Genomic DNA, 17,739 nt, shown 5'->3' on the forward strand with positions numbered 1-17,739 from the left:
CTGATAGAGAGATATGCGCAGCTCTTTGTCCCTCCGAGTACATACTCTGGGTTAATTAATAAGTAAAAAGTGATTTTATTAAATACAAAAAGTAGGATTTAAGTGGTTCCAAGTAGTAACAGACAGAACAAAGTGAATTACCAAGCAAAATAAAATAAAACACGCAAGTCTATGTCTAATCAAACTGAATACAGATAAAATCCTCACCAGTTCCAGTAAGCTCTCTTTTACAGACTAGCCTCCTTCTAGTCTGGGTCCAGCAAGCACTCACACCCCCTGTAGTTACTGTCCTTTGTTTCAGTTTCTTTCAGGTATCCTTGGGGGTGGAAAGGCTATCTCCTTAGCCAGCTGAAGACAAAATGGAGGGGTCTCCCACAGGCTTAAATAGACTCTCTCTGCTATGCAAAGTCCAGCTCCAAGATGGAGTTCTGGAGTCACCTGGGCAAGTCACATGTCCATGCATGACTCTCAGTTTTTACAGGCAGAAGCCATTGGCCACATGGTATCTTGAATGTCTCCAGGTAAACTTTTTATGTGGATTGGAGCATTCCAAGATGCATTGTTCCTTAAGTGCTTCTTGATTGGGCACTTAACTTTGTGAATTCCTTTCTCCAGGAACTGACCAAATGCTCTACTAAGGTTATTTAGAAATCAAGCCAGTACATGGCCAATATGAATAACTTCGAATACAAAAATGATACATGCATACAAATAGGATTAATAGATTCAGTAGGTCATAACCTTTACAAAGATATGTTACATGGCATATGTATCATAGAACATATTCCAGTTATGTCATGTATATTCATAAGCATGTTTCCGTAAAGCCTTATGAGGGGCACTGTTACAGTAGTTTGTAAGTGAGGTTTGGGGTACGCAAGACAAATCAGACTTCTGAAAGGGGCACAATAATCTGGAAAGGTTGAGAGCCACTGTTATAAGAACCCAGAATTTGCTGGCAGACAGCTTCAGCAGGCACTTTGCCACTGACCATGAATGGGAGTTACACAGCTTAGTGGTGAACAGCATCTTCACTCAGTGGAGAACACCTACCCGGGATCTGTTCTTCTTCTAGACAAAAAGGAAGTATATTTTATACTGTTCTAGGAGAGCTCAGGGCCAGTTCTCCTGGGGGGCGATGCTCTCCTGCTCCCTTCGACAGACCACTTGAACGTTGTCTTTCCTTCTATCCCACTGCTTCCTCAAGTATTGTGGAAGATTTGACAGGACAAAGAACAAGTTTTCTCATCATGTCCAAATGGCCCAGGCAGATCTGATTCCCAGGTCTGCATAAGTCAGCTTGGCTACTCATCAGCATTCATCCCTTTCCACACCTCCTGACTCAAGAGAATGGCAATGTCAGACATCCTGTCCCGGAAGCTCTTCACAGTTTGGTATTTGGATGGGTGTTGGACCTATAACCTTCCTGTTCTGAAACTGCTTAAGCTATACTTACTAATAGTAGATATTTGCAAGGCAGCAACGAGGAGTTCCATCCACACATTCACAAGACATGACACCTTGGTCCAAGCCTCCTGTCCTGACACATTTGTTGAAACCTCAGTAGTACAGACAGCCATATCACTTGCATCCTTACACCGTCCTCTTATGTGAGTACTACTAATCAGTCACCCACAGTGAAATATACGTAAGTTCCAGACTTTGAAGAAGAAAAGGAAGTTACTTACGCTTTGTAATTGGAGCTCTTTGAGATGTATGGTCCCCATCTGTATTCCATTAGCCACCCACCTGCAGGTGGATGCGAGGCTAGACAGCTCTGTGCACTGCCTCCTCCCACAGGGGCGACTTCCACAGCTCCTATTGGTCACGGTCCCCAGCCAATGGGAGCTGCAGAGCCAACACTGGGGCGGGGACAGTATGCAGAACCGCCTAGCTGTGCCTCTTCCTGGGAGCAGCAGGCACACGGAACCGCCCGAGGTTAGTGTCACCTGGATCTAGTACCCCACAACTCCTCCTGTGCCCCAAGCCCCTGTCCCGAGCCCCTTCCCGCACCCAAACTTCCTCCCACACTCCAAACCCCTCGTGGCTGTTTCTCTGTCTAGGAGCCGCAGGGGCATGTCACTGCTTCCGGGATAGCCACGTGGAGCCAGGTAGGGAGCTTGTCAGCCCTGCGCCAACCAGACTATAAACCAGACTGGTTTATATGCTGGTTTATAGAGCTTTCTGGTTGGTAAAGTGCCAGATAACACAGCTTTTACTGTATTATGAATTCAGGAATATTGTGAGATAACTTCAATTAATGTATTCCTTTACACATTGTAAAGAGGTGCATTAATGGTCATGTGGGACGATAGTATCTAGTTTGCTCGAAGATAAGAAATTTTTCCCAAAACAGCTTTGGAGGTGTTTATTTTAGAGAATCTCAGCTTTATGGTCTCACTTGCTGGCTAAGCTTTAATTTTATAGCTTCTTTATGTGGATCTTGACTTTTTAACTAGGAGGAATTGCATGCACTGACACAGAGAAACCAAATTGCAGTATCGTTTGTGTAGGTTTTTGCGTCACTTGTAAGAAGATGAATTAAAACATCTGTTTGTATATTAAGTACATTTTGAGGCTTTTTGGTGTATTACATCTTATTTTATCAGTGTTTTAATTTAATACATGCTTATTGAAAGTGTTAAATTGAAATCTAAACAGAAAAAGATAGGAAGAAGGAACAGGTCACTCTTTTAGTGTCTGGAATGCATAGGAATGTTAAGAGGCCTTAGTTTCTTCCCTTACAACCATACATTTTCACTTGAAGATATCAAGTTAACATTATGCACTTAAAAGGTCTGTTAGTTCAAGATACAGGAAAAGGATCATAAAACCATTTAAAGCAGCTCAGGATTCAACTGAATGTCACTTGGCTTAAAATCAGGCCTTTGTTAGATTTTGATGCAAGAGTGCATGATTCAGATTGGGAGCTATTTCATGGTATCATTACCTTATAACTTTTAAGTAAAAGAATATCAAAATTACATATTCAGGGGCCAAAATCAGATCCTTTATGTGCCATATAGCCTATGCTAGAGATGAGATGGGAGGAGATTGTCCCCTAGCTGCCTGTAATATGGGTAGTCTGCCTTAATTGGCACAAGAAATGTAGTTTCAAAACTAGCTTCTATTTGGGAGTGATTTGAACACCATAACCTAACCTACCCTCCTGCACACCAAATCAGCCATTTCACTGAAATATAAATGTATCACTTGACATTGAGATTGATAATGCGTTATTACTTTTAGCGCTCATGCTGAAAAAAGACTGCTGTCTTCTCAAATTATTAAATAAAGCTTATAAAGAATTGTTAGTGTATACGTGATATGGTTTAATCAACCTGTTAATTAGATTACTTTGGTTTGATAATATCCACTTTCTTAATTTTATTTGTTTACATGAATTATGGTCTGTTCATTTTCCTTAGTTACTTAGTTTAGCATATATATAATTGGAAATCTCTGTGGATGGAATGTCATGTCCCCCACTCAGAGACAGGGCTGATAACACTTGAGGCAGAGGAGATAGTGTTCTTTGATCCAGCTAGTGGTGTTCCATATAACTCCACCTGTTACGCTCACTGCACAAAAATGCTACCTTATTTGTCAGTTAAGATTTCTTTATAGCATACCTAAGAAAACCTAAAAAGCAAAGCAAATAAAAGTTAATGCTTCTAACAGTATATCCTCCTAACTCTGCACGAGTAGGGATCCTAGCGTTTCAGCACTTTCTTCTTCAAACCTGAGAGTTGGTAGTGTCACACTGTGCCTTCTTCACAGTCCTATGTACAGAGTGGAGACCTGGTCTTACAACAGATAATCGGTAGCATCAAATGACTGCTCCAACCCTTGTTTAGATAGTATAGCCCCCAGTGCATGTAAGTATAATTAATGCCGATTGTAGAAGAGCTTCCCACACCTGTAGTGCTGCGGTAAAGTAATTTTGTTGCTTCATTAGCAGGTCGAAATCTTCTAACAAGGTATTCCTTAGGCTTTCCTTCTGCTCACTGCCTTAGTAGTTGTAGGCTATGTCTATACTTAAAACGCTACAGTGGTGCAGCTGCAGCACAGTGGCACAGCTGCAGCATTTCAGTGTAGAGACCTATTACAGCGACGGGAAATAATCCGTGGCTTCTCTCCATCTAGTACTGTCTTCACCAGATTTTCACACCCCTGAGGCACGTAGCTATGCTTATGTAACTTTTCAGTGTATACCAGCTCTGAGGGTAGACCATGAGTGCTGGCAGTGGGATCCATGTTTCAATGTTGCTGCAAGCTGCAGGTTCTGAGGCAAGCATTTCAGAGCTATGACTTCTGTCAAGGGGTTTTCTTAAGGCAGAAGGCCCTGGAATCCTCTAATCAGGCCTTCAGGTGCTTCATCCTAACTTCCTATCTAGTGCCAATGAGCACTCAAAATGGATTATACCTTTGGCTCTGACTGAATCAGGGAGATCAAGTGGACCCTCTGGTTACCCTGGTGGGCATTATAGAAATGATGATCTCTTTCTAAAAGGGGGGAAGGAGGAATGGGGGGCCTACAAAGGGAGAGACTCCTGGGTTATAGTTAATCCTAGCAGACAACATGATAATAAAGGGGTAGTTTTATTTTTAAATATATTGACATTGATCTATTGTATGCAGAGTAGATTCTCTCTCTAATGGAACCTGGTAAATATAAAGCTGAGCTTTATATAAAATAAATAGAAGTCTTAAACTATTTCCTTGTAAGCTTTGTGGGAGATGTTGGTATGAAGGAAGGACTTGAATGCGGCAAGGTGGTGGCCTTGCATTCCATTTAAAGAAGGGCATTAGCATGTTTGGCCGTGATCTGAAAGAAAACACTGAGATGGTTTGGGAGAAGAGTATGAATAAGGTTTTTTTGGATGATGTCCTCGGCAGAGCAGAGGGGGCATGGAAAAACAAGGGGCACAGTGAAATCAATGTAATAAGACAAGGCTGATAAATAAGGAAGGGCAGTTTTCTCAATGAAAATGGTGCCTGCTAGTGAGGCAGTATCACTTGATACTTCAGAACTTTAAAGGTGTAGTTCTCACCAGTCATGTTTAAGGAAAGATGTGAAAAATGGGTTTGTTGGACATTGTCTTCCAGTATTCTTCTAAAACAGTTTTTCTTAATACAGAAGTTTATTAACAAGGATAGTAAGAATCTGGTATAATAATTCTTTTTTGTTTTAAAGGTATAAGCCAATACGCCGGCGAGTAATTTGGCTGATCGGACAATGGATTTCTGTAAAATTCAAATCTGACTTGAGACCAATGTTATATGAGGCAATTCGTAACTTGCTTCAAGACCAAGACTTAGTGGTATGTATACATAAAAGTAACTATTTTTAACAAATATTTTAGATTATGTTTCATTTATTTCTTACCTACATTTAGATGAAAAGTTTTAATTCCCTACACTTTAGAATTGAACAGTATATACTTCAGGAGCAAAATTATCTTGTCAGGGAGATCTCTGGTGTATCTCTTCTTTCCCTAAAAATATCTGCCCAAGGGCAAGGCATTGGATTTCATTTTCAATCCTGCCTAGAAGTTGTGGGAAAAATTTCCAAATCCGCACTTCTCTGACTTATTCATAACCTGTTTTCAAGCATCGCTAATCCTCATCTTGTATTAATTATACGCATCTCTCTCTCCTGCTGAGTAGCTAATCAATATACATGCATTTTGTGATTGTCGAGGCACACCTATTTTGTACTTCAGTGAACTTGTTTGGTTCACAAATTGTTTAACAAACACACAGTCATACTAGTTACATAGAGTTGCGTGGTATTGTTCATACCTTCTGGTACAGTGTTCTGCTACACAACTGTGTTTTTTACAAACACTACCCTGAGAGATGGTATTGCTACAGAGAAGGCTACATAGCTAGTTCACAGTGTATTACTGTATCACTTCTGGGATTACGGCTTTCACTGTCTTTTCTGCAAATGAATTAAAAGTATAGTGGTGTTTGTGATGGAGAGTTTGATAAATTGTATCCATAACTTGTCTCATGTCTTCAATGAACTACCAGCTTTGAAAGTACACAAATGTCTTTAAAAAATGTGCTTTTTCTTAAAAATACTAAAAGGTAGCAATTTGCTCTAGAAAAATGAGTTTGATAACTCACATCTTTGATCAGTCTTCTACCAGTTATAGTGTTACTATTTAAGTTCACTAGGAAGCTGTTAAAAGAACAGGAGTACTTGTTGCACCTTAGAGACTAACACATTTATTTGAGCATAAGCTTTCGTAGGCTACAGCCCACTTCATCAGATGCATAGAATGGAACATACAGTAAGAAGACACACACACACACACACACACACACACACACACACACACACAACATGAAAAAGTGGAGTAAGAGGCTAATTAATTAAGATGAGCTATTATCAGCAGGAGAAAAAAACTTTTGTAGTGATAATCAAAATGGCCCATATGGACAGTTGATAAGGAGTGAGGATACTTAACATGGGGAAATAGATTCAATATGTGTAATGACCCAGCCACGCCCAGTCTCTATTCAAACCCAAGTTAATAGTATCTAGTTTGCATATTAATTCAAGCTGTTGTCATTGACAGTCTGATGTGGACTGGAGTCAGAGAATTAGGCTCCTATTTGAATATGTAAGAAAACTTTAGCTTTAAAATTTGTATGTAAGATTTATTTTTATTGCCTTTTTGGTTCACAGTTAAACCATCTTAAAATTACTTATTTAAAATGATCTAATCTTACAACAGTTTTGGAAATTTCTGCTTTTCAATGTGTTTTTTCAATAGAAACTGCATTCTTTGTCTTAACTCACATCACCAGTATTGGCAGTTTCCACTGAAATACTATTTATATCACTCGTAAATTAGTTAGTAATGAAATAGTGACAGGTATTTAAAAAAGTCTTATTTCAGCAATATATACAATGATGTTTAAGGCATTGGTAGACTGAAGGGAGTCAGACTTGATATTGAAGAAATGAGAACAGACTGAAGGTGTGGGGGAGTTGTTCAAGGCCACGAATGTTAGGATGAGATGCTTGCACAGTAAATTTTTAATAATTGTTTAAACAGATCTCAGGATGGCTTTAAAAAAAGAAAAGTGTTGTTGTTTCCTCACTTGTATGTGGAATTTTAGATCATATACATAAAAGTGGTGACTTCTGGCTCCTGGGTACCAATATAGCCAAGACTCTGAGATTAGTAGCTAAGATGAATGAAAACCTTGTTTCAGTTTTGGCGTTCTAGGCAAATAAAATGTGTTTAATTTTTTTCATTAAAAACTAGGAAATAAGTCAAAACTTCGTTAATAGAAAATTAATGGTGCAAAGCATTCAAGCCAGGAAATGCAATAGTTAAGATTTCACATGATCACATACTATCATTTCCAAAGGTCTTGTCTCTTCCAGCATGAATCGTGAATGCTATAGTGAATGAAGCGTATATTTTTAATTGACTTCATTAGAACAGATTTGAAGAGAAGGTGCACACAGATCTGCAATTTGTCAATACTTTAAAAACTTCTATGCAAACTGAAGTTATTAAATTGTTAAAATATTTATCATGAATTATCACTGTTAAATGAATATTTTTGAATTGAGGGCCAAATTTATGGTAAATCCATTGACACCCCATCCCCTGCATGCCCTCATTTGTCGGTGTGGACACTTCATGCCAACCCCATTGCTAATAGTAGACTCTAAACCCACTGCATTTAAACCGTGTCCTCCCTGAGATGATCTGATGCCCTTAATCGATGTACACAGCAGATGCCTCTTCTGCCTCAAGGAAGAATATATTCCTGATAGGTGTTCCATCTACTGCTGCTTCTCATTCTGGACCCAGAAATTTTGAGATACAAGAGTCAAACTAAACCTCTTGGAGCAATGCCTGGAGATCACATCTGATTCTGGAGAGGAGTTGTCCTTCAAACTGGGGCCAAGGAGATTATATTTGACAAGTGCCCTAGCTGCTAGTCACTCTGCCTTGTCTCCAGCAAGGAGCAGAAAACTAAGAATGCCAAGACCATTGGCACTGTTGCCAGGATCCCCAGTGCTGTGACCACATCAACCTCGGCACCATCTCCCAAGCAGAGGCCCTCAGTGCTGTCCTCTTCAGGTGCTGAATGATGCTCCCACACTGCGAGAAAACACAGTTTAGAACAGGTCAACATGACCATTACTCAAGGAGTTGAGGGCCAGAGATAAACCCTCTAAATCCTGTACAATGTTGAGGGATGGTAGCAAGCCACTATCTATGAAGAAGGCTTGAGAACCTGTGGCACTAATACCAACATCAGTGCTGAGATACTCCTTGGTACTGATTCTGGAATGACCACTAAGCCATTTCTGATACAGAGGTACACTCTAGAGGATTCACTTTTACACCTCCTCTTGCCATCAAAAGTGATATCTTATGTACTGGCACCAGCAACATCAGCGCTGGAACTACATCCAGCTGCACTGCTGTTCCTGGAGATGTACTTATGGTTTGTGACCCCAGGTTGTTCTTCCTTCCTCACTTCAAGCATGGAACCCTCTCCTGAGAGATGGTTATCTCAGAAGAGCCCCATCATGGGCTCCCGATGCATTAAGTCCCAGAGTGGAGCCCCTTCATATGTCCCAAGAGGCAGTCCCAGTCTTTATTGGCTTTGGTAGGTAGAGCACCTTCATCGAAACTGGAGGAGTTCTGGTGAAGAAGCAAAGGTGGCTTGAGAGACACTTCAGTTACCTTCTCCTGCCTGCCAAAAGAATCCCTCTCCTCCCTGATGAAGCTGTCACATTGGCCCCGACACCAGCCATCGATGGTTTTCATGCCTTCGAAGAACTTCTCTAAAGAATAGCTAAAGTCTTGGCTGTTGAGGCAATGGTGATCCAAGAGATTATGCACAAGCTGTTTGATAACCTTAGCTCCTCGGTGCCCAGAAGTCTTATTTTTCCAATCAGTGAGGATATATTGGACCTAGGGAAGGTGCTATGCCATGCTCTGGCCTCTCTTCCCCAACTTCAAAGTGAGTAGAAAAGTGCTACCAAGTCCCACGTATGAACTTTGAGCAGTTCTACATGTATCCAACACCAGGGTCTCTTGCCATTTCTGCAGTCTAAGAGACCAGGTCCACTGAGAGGACTCCAAAGACAAGGATTCCAAGAAACTGGACCTCTTTAGTCAAAAGGCCTATTAATCAGCATCATACAATTCAGCATTGCAAACTGCCAGACCCTGTTCACAAAATACAGTTTTTTAATGTGGGAAAGGATGACATCTTTCCTCTCTTAGCTCCTGCTGGAATGCAGGGGGGAATTGAGAGACACCTTCAAGGAAGGGCAGGTGCGAGCCAAAAAGATCTGTAGTGGTAGTAATGGACATGTCCGATGCGGCCATTCAGTCCATGACTACAGCAGTCAAAATGCTCTGTGCTTCCTTGTAACAGGAGTCTGGAATCCCAAAACAGGTCCAGCTGACAATTGAGGTTGTACTCTTTGAGGGCCTGGACCCTATTCAGCATCCGAATGGATGAGGCACTCCATTCCCTTACTAATTCGAGTGTGACCCTTAGATCCCAGGGAATTTACACGCTCACACCATACCATAAACCCTTCGGGTACCAGCCACCTCAAAGACAGAGACCACCATCTTATTTCCATGGTCGCTAACTGGAATAACCACTCAGAAAGAGACGCAAGTGGTCGCTGCTGAAATCGATCACCAAGGTATTATTCCACCAGTGGGGCAATCCAGTGGTAGACTACTGCTATTGTGGCTAGCACCTGCCCTTCCTTGAGGGTGTGTCTCAGTTCTTCTTCGAGTAGTGTCCTTATGGATGCTCCACTGTAGGTTTGTGTATGCCCCTGTGCATCTAATCAGAGATTTTTGGTAGTAGTGTCCCGTTGAGCCCGCGCATGTGCCCTCCCTCCCTCATGGTCTCCCTCACTTCCTTCTCAATCGCCTTTGGCCTCAGATGGAATGAGCAGTTGTCCCTTCCTTATCTGTGTCATTAGCATAAGTAGTGTTTGTTTTGTTACCTTTATTCTCCTTAAAAGTAGTTAGGTTAGTGTTTCTTTATTTTATTTTATTCTATACCTTTGGGTTAACAAAAATAAAATAAAAAGAGAGAGAGAGAGAAAAGAAAAGAACTTCAGTATCCTGTCCTGTCTGGAGGCATTCCTCCCCCCCTCCCCCACAGCATCTAGTAGACTCATAATTTTTTTTTCCAGTTTAAAAAAAAACAAAACAGTAAAGACACCTTCTTCCGCATTCCTCCCTGCTTGAGGAGGACACCCCCTGCCCAGAGGCATGCCTGGCTCTCTCTGCTCCAAGTGGTGCCTCTCCTGCCAGGAGTCAGTTCCTGTAATGGCCAGACACTCTCACTGTGCCTGGGAGAGCCTCACAGAAGTGCTTTACCTGCCACAGCTAAAACGGCAGCCTCACAGGAGCTGGGAGCTGAAGTTAAAACTCCTCCCTATGGAGAAAACACTTCAGTCTGCAGGGGACTCTGGTGGGTGCTGACCCCAGATCATCCCTGGAGCCTTCACTTCAAAAGGGGTCAAGTCATGAAGAGGAGAAGAAGAAGAAGGGGAAAAAAAAAGCCACCAGCAGACTCCCCCCTGGAAAGGCTCATAAAAAGAGCTCCTCCAAGCAACTGGCTAGCCAGAGGGGTTCCCCAGTGTGGCCATCTCGGCACTGATCCAAACACATGCATTCCGAGTAGCTGGCCAGCCAGTGGGACTCCTCAGAGCGGCCACCTCAGAAGGACAACACCAGCAGCTCTGAAGCAGGGCACTGAGAAGGGGCCCCCTGCTGTGACCTCTGCTCTGCTGCGAGCTCTGCTCTGTGGCACTGTCAGCACCGCAGCTCTGAAGCAGGCACCCGAGAAGGGGCCCTCTGCTGTGAGCTCTGCTCTGTAGCACCGTCCCCAAAGCACTGTTCCAGAGACGCAAGGAGCTTCCACAGTCATGCTCTGAGGCAACGGTGGCGCCCACTAAGGAGAGGGGACAATTATTGTACCATCTCTAAAAGAGTGGCACAGAGAAACCCTTTGGTACCAGGTGCAACAAAACTCCCATCTAGGAAGTGTTCTGCACCTTCCCAACCATCGATACTGACAACATACTACAGATTCTCCTCTGAGGTACCACATGAGCCCATGGTAACACACGTGCTCTGATACTCTGGAGATCTGTGGCCTCAGTACCCGGGGAGAGAGAATTACCGTACCATCTCTAAAATAGTGGCGCCAACAAACTTTCTGTACTGGGCACAACCAAATTCTCATTTAGGGAGTGCTCTGCCCAACTATCGGTACTGACAAGGTACCACGCACACTCCTTTGTGGTACCAAATGAACCCATGGTACTGCATGAGCTCTGGTACCCTGGAGACCTGATGATTGGGGAAGAACCGCAATCCCCATTACTTGGCACCAGGACCTTGGTATCGAGCACATCCTGGCACCCAGAATCACTCTTGGCACCGGGCTGTATACTGCCAATACCCCAGTCAGCACCACCCTTACCCACTGAAGAATCTGACACTGGCCAGGAGGAGATCATTTCCCTGGCCCCTCATTGTAGCCTATTGTCACACTACAAGGGTCCTCCCCAATTCCATCAAGCCAACCTACAATCGTGGTAGGGGCCCCCTGAGGTAAGCCTACCGCCCATGCCCGGCTTCTTCCCTCTCCCCCCCCAAGGCCATATTGTAATTCTTGGGTGACATACACACACAAGTTGTGACCATCCCCAGTGACTCTCAGGGAGAGTCCACCAGATGATTTGCTAAAGCCTGGCTGTCCAGAACACCTAAGCCAGGGCAAGAGGAAGCTTTTTCAGAACAGGAAAAAGAACCTGAAGAGGAAGCAACCCCTCCAGCCCCAGATGAGGCTGTGCTGCCCAGCCCTTATCACTAAGTGAAGATTTTAAGAACTTTCTCAATCTTACCAAGAGGGCTGCAGACGAGCTGCAGATTCCCCTGCAGGAGGTGGCAGATACACATCACAAGTTAGTGGAAATTCTGCATACCACCTTCTCATCTAGAATTGTCCTCCCAATTAATGAGGTGGTTCTAGATCCTACCAAAGTCATCTGGCAGACACCTGCCTCTATCGCACTATCCAGCAACAGAGTGTAAAAAACAAACAAACCAAAAAACAAACAAACACAAAAAAACCCCCTGCATCTCTACCCGAAGAGACAGACTTTGTTTTCAACATCCGCAACCCAACTCCATCATAGTGGATGTGGTTAATGCATGAAGCAAGCAACATGATGCCAAGTCAACTCCATACGATCAGGCTTGGCAAGATGGTGTATTTGTCAACAACATTACTGTTTAGAGTCATAAATTACCAAACTGTCATGGTCAAATACAGTTTTATTAATTATGTGAAACCCAATGTATTTCTGGAATATTACTGGAAACACGAAAAGAACAGATTCAGACCATTCTTAGAAACAGTCAGTTAATAGCCAGACTGGTTGTAGAGACAGCTGCCCTCCCAGTCTCCATGACAGTGGTACTGAGGTGGGTGTGTGTTTTTGTTTTGCTACACCTCTCTAGATTGCTCAGTCTGTGACATCTCAAACTGCCTCTTATAAGCACTGTTGATGAGCAGGTCGAGGGCCTGAACAATGATACCTTACAGCATCAGCTGCCATCTATACACCTGTCACATCACTCAGAAGTCACCTTGCCCTACTTCACAGCAGTTAGGACCAGCTCTAAAGCAAGGAGATTGATTTCTAGCCGTGAACCTATAGGGTGCCTACTTCCAAATCTCAAAACAACCATCGTACAGCAGATTTCCTGCTGCTTACCTTTGGGGCAGGATCATTTTCAGTACAGACTGCTCCACACAGGGTATTTTCAAAGGTTCTCTTCATTGTAGTGGCATACTAAACCCGGTACAGTGACTGGACTCTATCAGCACCAACCTTAATACAGTACAAGCGAGAGCGTTCCTCTCGCTACCCACATTCACCACCCTAGGACACATGTCTCCCTAATGCACTGGGAGATCACATACACAACCACAAGGTTCAAGACAAATGGTCTTCCACTGAAATGACCTTCCATATCACTCTTTTGGGGCTAAGGGCTATCAGGAGTGTCTGTGCGCACTTTCTGCCTTTCATCAAAAACAACACACAAAGGTCAGGATGGACTTAATGTGACCTGTATGTTTTGTATAAACTGCCAAGGAGCTCCCAGATCTCCCTCCCTCTACAAGACAGCACTCAAACTTTGGAATTGATGCACCCATCACAATGTGTTCATCTCAGCTGTCTATCTACCAGGGATACAGAACGTCAGAGCCGAGTCTCAGTTGCAATTTTCTCATGACAATGAGTGTGTACTGAATTCAGAGGTGCTTCAAGATATGTCCGCCCTTTGGGGAACCCTGACTATGGATTTCTTCACTACTTAACGGAACAAGAAAGGTCCTTGTTACTGCTCCAGGGCCGGCCAGGGGAAACATTCACTGGCAGTTGCCCTCATCTTCCCAGGGGACAGGGCCCACTAGTATGTCTTTTCCCAGTTTCCTACACTGTCCAAGATTCTGTTGAATTTTCAACAAGACCAAGCGAGAGTTATTCTGATTGCCCTTCTTAACCATGACAAGTTTGGCTCCCTTAGCTGACACAGATGGCAATATGCCCTCCTGTTTCTGTTCAGCCCATCCCCCACCCGTTCTCTTAAAACAATGGGCTAACCCTTCACCCCAATCCGCAGGTCCTCCGCCTCCAGGCTTGGGTCCTTCTTAGTTCCAAGGCTTAGAGGCAACACAACCAAAAGTTGACCACTCAACATACTTATCTACAAAATGGAAGCAACTCCAAGTTTTTGTGTCATTTCAAAGACACAGACCCAACCTCATCTTTCCTCCCTCTGATTTTGCACTACATTTTAAACTCTCACTCAGCTCCCTTGAGGTACATCTTGCGGCGAAAACGGCTTCCCACTCGGTGTTTGCTCACCCGCAAATGTGTAAATTCTTTAAGGGCATTAGGAATCTTTTCCTGCATGTGACACAACCCACTCTAGCCTGGGACTATAACCTAGTTCTCAGGGTTTTGACTAGACCTCCCTCTGACTCCAAGGCAACTTGTTCTCTCTTACACCTGTCCACGAAGACAGCATTTCTAATTGCCATCACCTCAGCTAGGCACATAGGAGAAATAGTGGCCCTGATGGCACATCCATCATTCACGGCCCTTTTTTTTTTTTTTTAAAGACAAAGCACCTCTAAGGCCATATCCCAAGTTTCTCCCTACTTTCTCTGCACTTACCATATGAATCAATAGATCCATCTTCCTGTTTTTTCCCAAAACCACTTTGTGACAACTGGGAGACAATTGTGCATATGCTAGCTATTAAAAGGACATTAGCATTCTACTTGGACAGGACTAAGGACTTCAGGAAATCCCCATAACTCTTCCTTTTGTCCACAGAAAGATCGAAAAGCTCTGTGATAATCAGCTCAAAAACTATCCAAATGGGTCTCTAGTTGCATTAATCACTTATCAAGGGCGCAACTTGCGTCTGTCCAGAGACCATACGCACTCCACGAGGTCAGTTTCTACCTCAATCATATTCTGTAGGGATATCCCGGTCTCAGCAATCTATAGAGCAACAAGTTGGGCCTCTGCCCATGCTTTTGCAGAACATTATGCGATCACTGAAGATTTGGCCACTGACACCATCTTCAACTCCACAGTACTCTCTGTAGTAAAAGACTCCACTCCGAAGTCCCAGCCTCCAGTGGTGGGTACTGCTCGGGAGTCACCTACAGTGGAGTACCCATAGGGACACTATTCGAAAAGAAGAGGAAGTTACTTACCTTGTGCAGTAACGATGGTTCTTTGAGATGTGTGTCCCTATGGGTGTTCCACAACCCGCCCTCCTCCCCTCTACTTCGGAGCTCTCTGTAGGGCTCTGTGGTAGAGAAGGAAGTGGGGTGGCGGGGGAGGTTCGCCCGTGCAGTGCTAAATAGCCTTGAGGCAGACCATGAGGGAGGGCACATGCGCGGGTTCAACGTGACACTGTTAGAAAAAATCTCCGATTAGAGGCACAGGGGCACAGACACACCTACAGTGGAGCACCCCTAGGGACACACATCTCAAAGAACCATTGTTACTGCACAAGGTGAGTAACTTCCTTTTCCTCCCTGCATTCCAGCGGAGGCCAAGAGAGGAGGGGTGTCACCCTTTCCCACATAGAAAAACTGTACTTTGTGAACAGGGTGTGGCAGTTTGCAATTCTGAATTGTAGGATGCCTATTAATAGGCCTTTTGTCTAAAGAGGTTCAGTTTCTTGGAATCCTTGTCTAACCTAAATCTCCCTTGTTTCAATTTAAATTAAGCAGATGGCTAGTTTATATTACAGTATTTGGAGTTTTTAAAGATGTGTGGCTTCATTCCAGATATGAGTTGCAATAAATAAGTGTGACAGGAGCGACTGTAACAACTATTTCCCTTCTTAGTATTATGGGAAAAGCCTTTGCCCGAGTTGCCTGAACAGACTTCAAACCCTTTCAGACAGAATCTATCCTGAATGACAGTGCGGCTTCAGAGCTGAAAGGTCTTCTATCGGCATGATCTTCTCTCTGAGACAACTACAAGAGAAATGCAGAGAACAAATAAGGCCCCTCTACTTAACCTTCATCAATCTCACAAAGGCTTTTGACTTTGTCAGTAAAAGTGGACTATTCACGCTCTTAAAAAGGATTGGATGTCCCCCCAAGCTCTTAAGCATGATTCATTCCTTCCATGAAAACATGTACGGCACAGTCCAATATGATGGCTCAGTGTCTGAACTTTCCAGATTTGTAGTGGAGTTAAGCAAGGTTGTGAACTTGCCCCATCTCTGTTTGGGATCTTCTTCTCCCTGCTACTGAAATAGGTTTTTAGTTCCTCAACTGAAGGAATCTACTTACACACAAGATCTGATGGAAAGCTGTTCAATTTTGCAAGACTCAGATCTAAAACCAAGAATCGGGAGGCCCTTATCCATCACCTTATCTTTGCTGATGACTCAGCAGTGACAACCCATACAGACGCTCATCTTCAAAGCCTAATGGACAGTTTTTCCAAAGCCTGCTGAGACTTTGGGCTTACTATAAGCCTAAAAAAGAAAACATAATGTGCCCAGGAGTTGAGGAAGCACCCTCCATCAAGATCAACAGCTGTGACCTTAAAGTGGTGAACGAGTTCACATACCTAGGCTCCACTATCGCAGTCAGCCTTTCACTTGAAACAGAATTCAATATCTCCATTGGAAAGGCCACCACAACAATGCCTAAACTGAACGAGAGGGCATGGCAAAACAACAAACTGACAGAACACACAAAGATCTGTGCGTATCGTGCATATGTTATCAGCACACTTTTGTAAGGGCCTTATACTCCCATCAGGAAAAGAGGCTCAACAGCTTTTATATGCGTTGCCTTCGTCGAATCTTTGGAATCTCCTGGAGGGACAGAGTCACCAACACTGAGGTGCTCAAACAGGCCAGCATGCAAACACTCCTCAAACGGAGACCTCTCCGCTGGCTTGGGCATGTGTGTCAAGTGAATGATGGATACATCCCAAGGGACATCTTCTATGGTGAATTGGCATCTGGAAAAAGACTCAAAGAACTCCCCAAATTGTGTTTCAAGGATGCGTGCAAGCGAGACCTCAAAGAAATGGACATGGATGTGGACAAATGGGGGAAGATCACGCTCAGGACCGCAGCCTTTAGAACCAAGAACTTAACAGAGGTCTCTGGAGTTACGAGAGGAAGCAGTCCAGCTTAGTAGAGGAGAAGAGCTCGCAGAAGGCAGACCCCAAAGGGTCGAAACATCACCATTAAATGTGACAGATGCGGCAGAGATTGTCTCTCTTGAGTGGGTCTCTTCAGCCACGTTTGTGGCTGCCATAAAATCAACTGAGTAAATTCTTTACCTCTCCAGGGCACATACCCATAGTCTCCCGAGACTGAAGGATGCCTGCTAAATCCTACTTTCCATGGTTCTTTCGTCATTCAGTGGCACTGAGTCCCAGAGGGCCCCAAGGCTGCAGGGACTGACTTAACTGTCTGAGAAATGGTGCTATGTGTTTGATGTAAAAGATGTAGAATTAGGTGTCATCTCTATGATGCAGGCCCTTCAGTTTATATTTTCTTACCAGCTCTCCTAATGGCTTCACATAGATGTTGAGTAATAATGGGGGAGAGGAATAAATCATAGGAGATTCTACATTACTGTTTTTGAGGTGGAAGAACAGATGCCAATAATAGCTATCTGGATTTAGTTTGAGAGGAAGGTCTTGAACCATATCAGGGCATTTTTTTCACCTCTGCAGCTTCCTGTGGATTGGACAGGTTTGTTTGGTGATCAACAATATCATATGCAGCAGCGAGGTCCCACAGAATAAACATACGTTTTATTTCCATGTATGTGATCAGGACCAGAGCAGGATACCAGTAGTTGACAGTTGGCATTTGGGAAGCTAGCAAAAAAAAAAAAAAAAAAAAAAACCTAAAAAAAACTAGCCTTCGTTAGTTAGACACTGGTTATTAGGTTGAACTCTGTAGCATTGAGCAATGATTTTTGTGGTGCTCGGTGGCCTAGTGCATGGTTTAAGGCAGGAGTGGCCAACCTGTGGCTCCGGAGCCACATACAGCTCTTCAGAAGTTAATATGTGGCTCCTTGTATAGGTACCAACTCCGGGGCTGGGGCTGGAGCTACAGGCACCAACTTTCC

At 43.6% G+C, this 17,739-nt stretch overlaps 1 protein-coding gene across 1 annotated transcript in view; it reads left to right on the forward strand.

Moving 5' to 3' along the window:
• The window catches only part of IPO11 (importin 11), a 299,402-nt gene that overhangs the window by 92,090 nt on the left and 189,573 nt on the right, over positions 1-17,739 (forward strand). Inside the window, exon 17 of the mRNA XM_074952611.1 lies at positions 5,198-5,324. Within this exon, the coding sequence (XP_074808712.1) occupies positions 5,198-5,324 (127 nt within the window). The remainder of the gene's footprint in view (positions 1-5,197; positions 5,325-17,739) is intronic.

The sequence above is a fragment of the Natator depressus genome, chromosome 5 (assembly GCF_965152275.1).
Source record: "Natator depressus isolate rNatDep1 chromosome 5, rNatDep2.hap1, whole genome shotgun sequence".
NCBI lineage: Eukaryota > Metazoa > Chordata > Testudines > Cheloniidae > Natator > Natator depressus.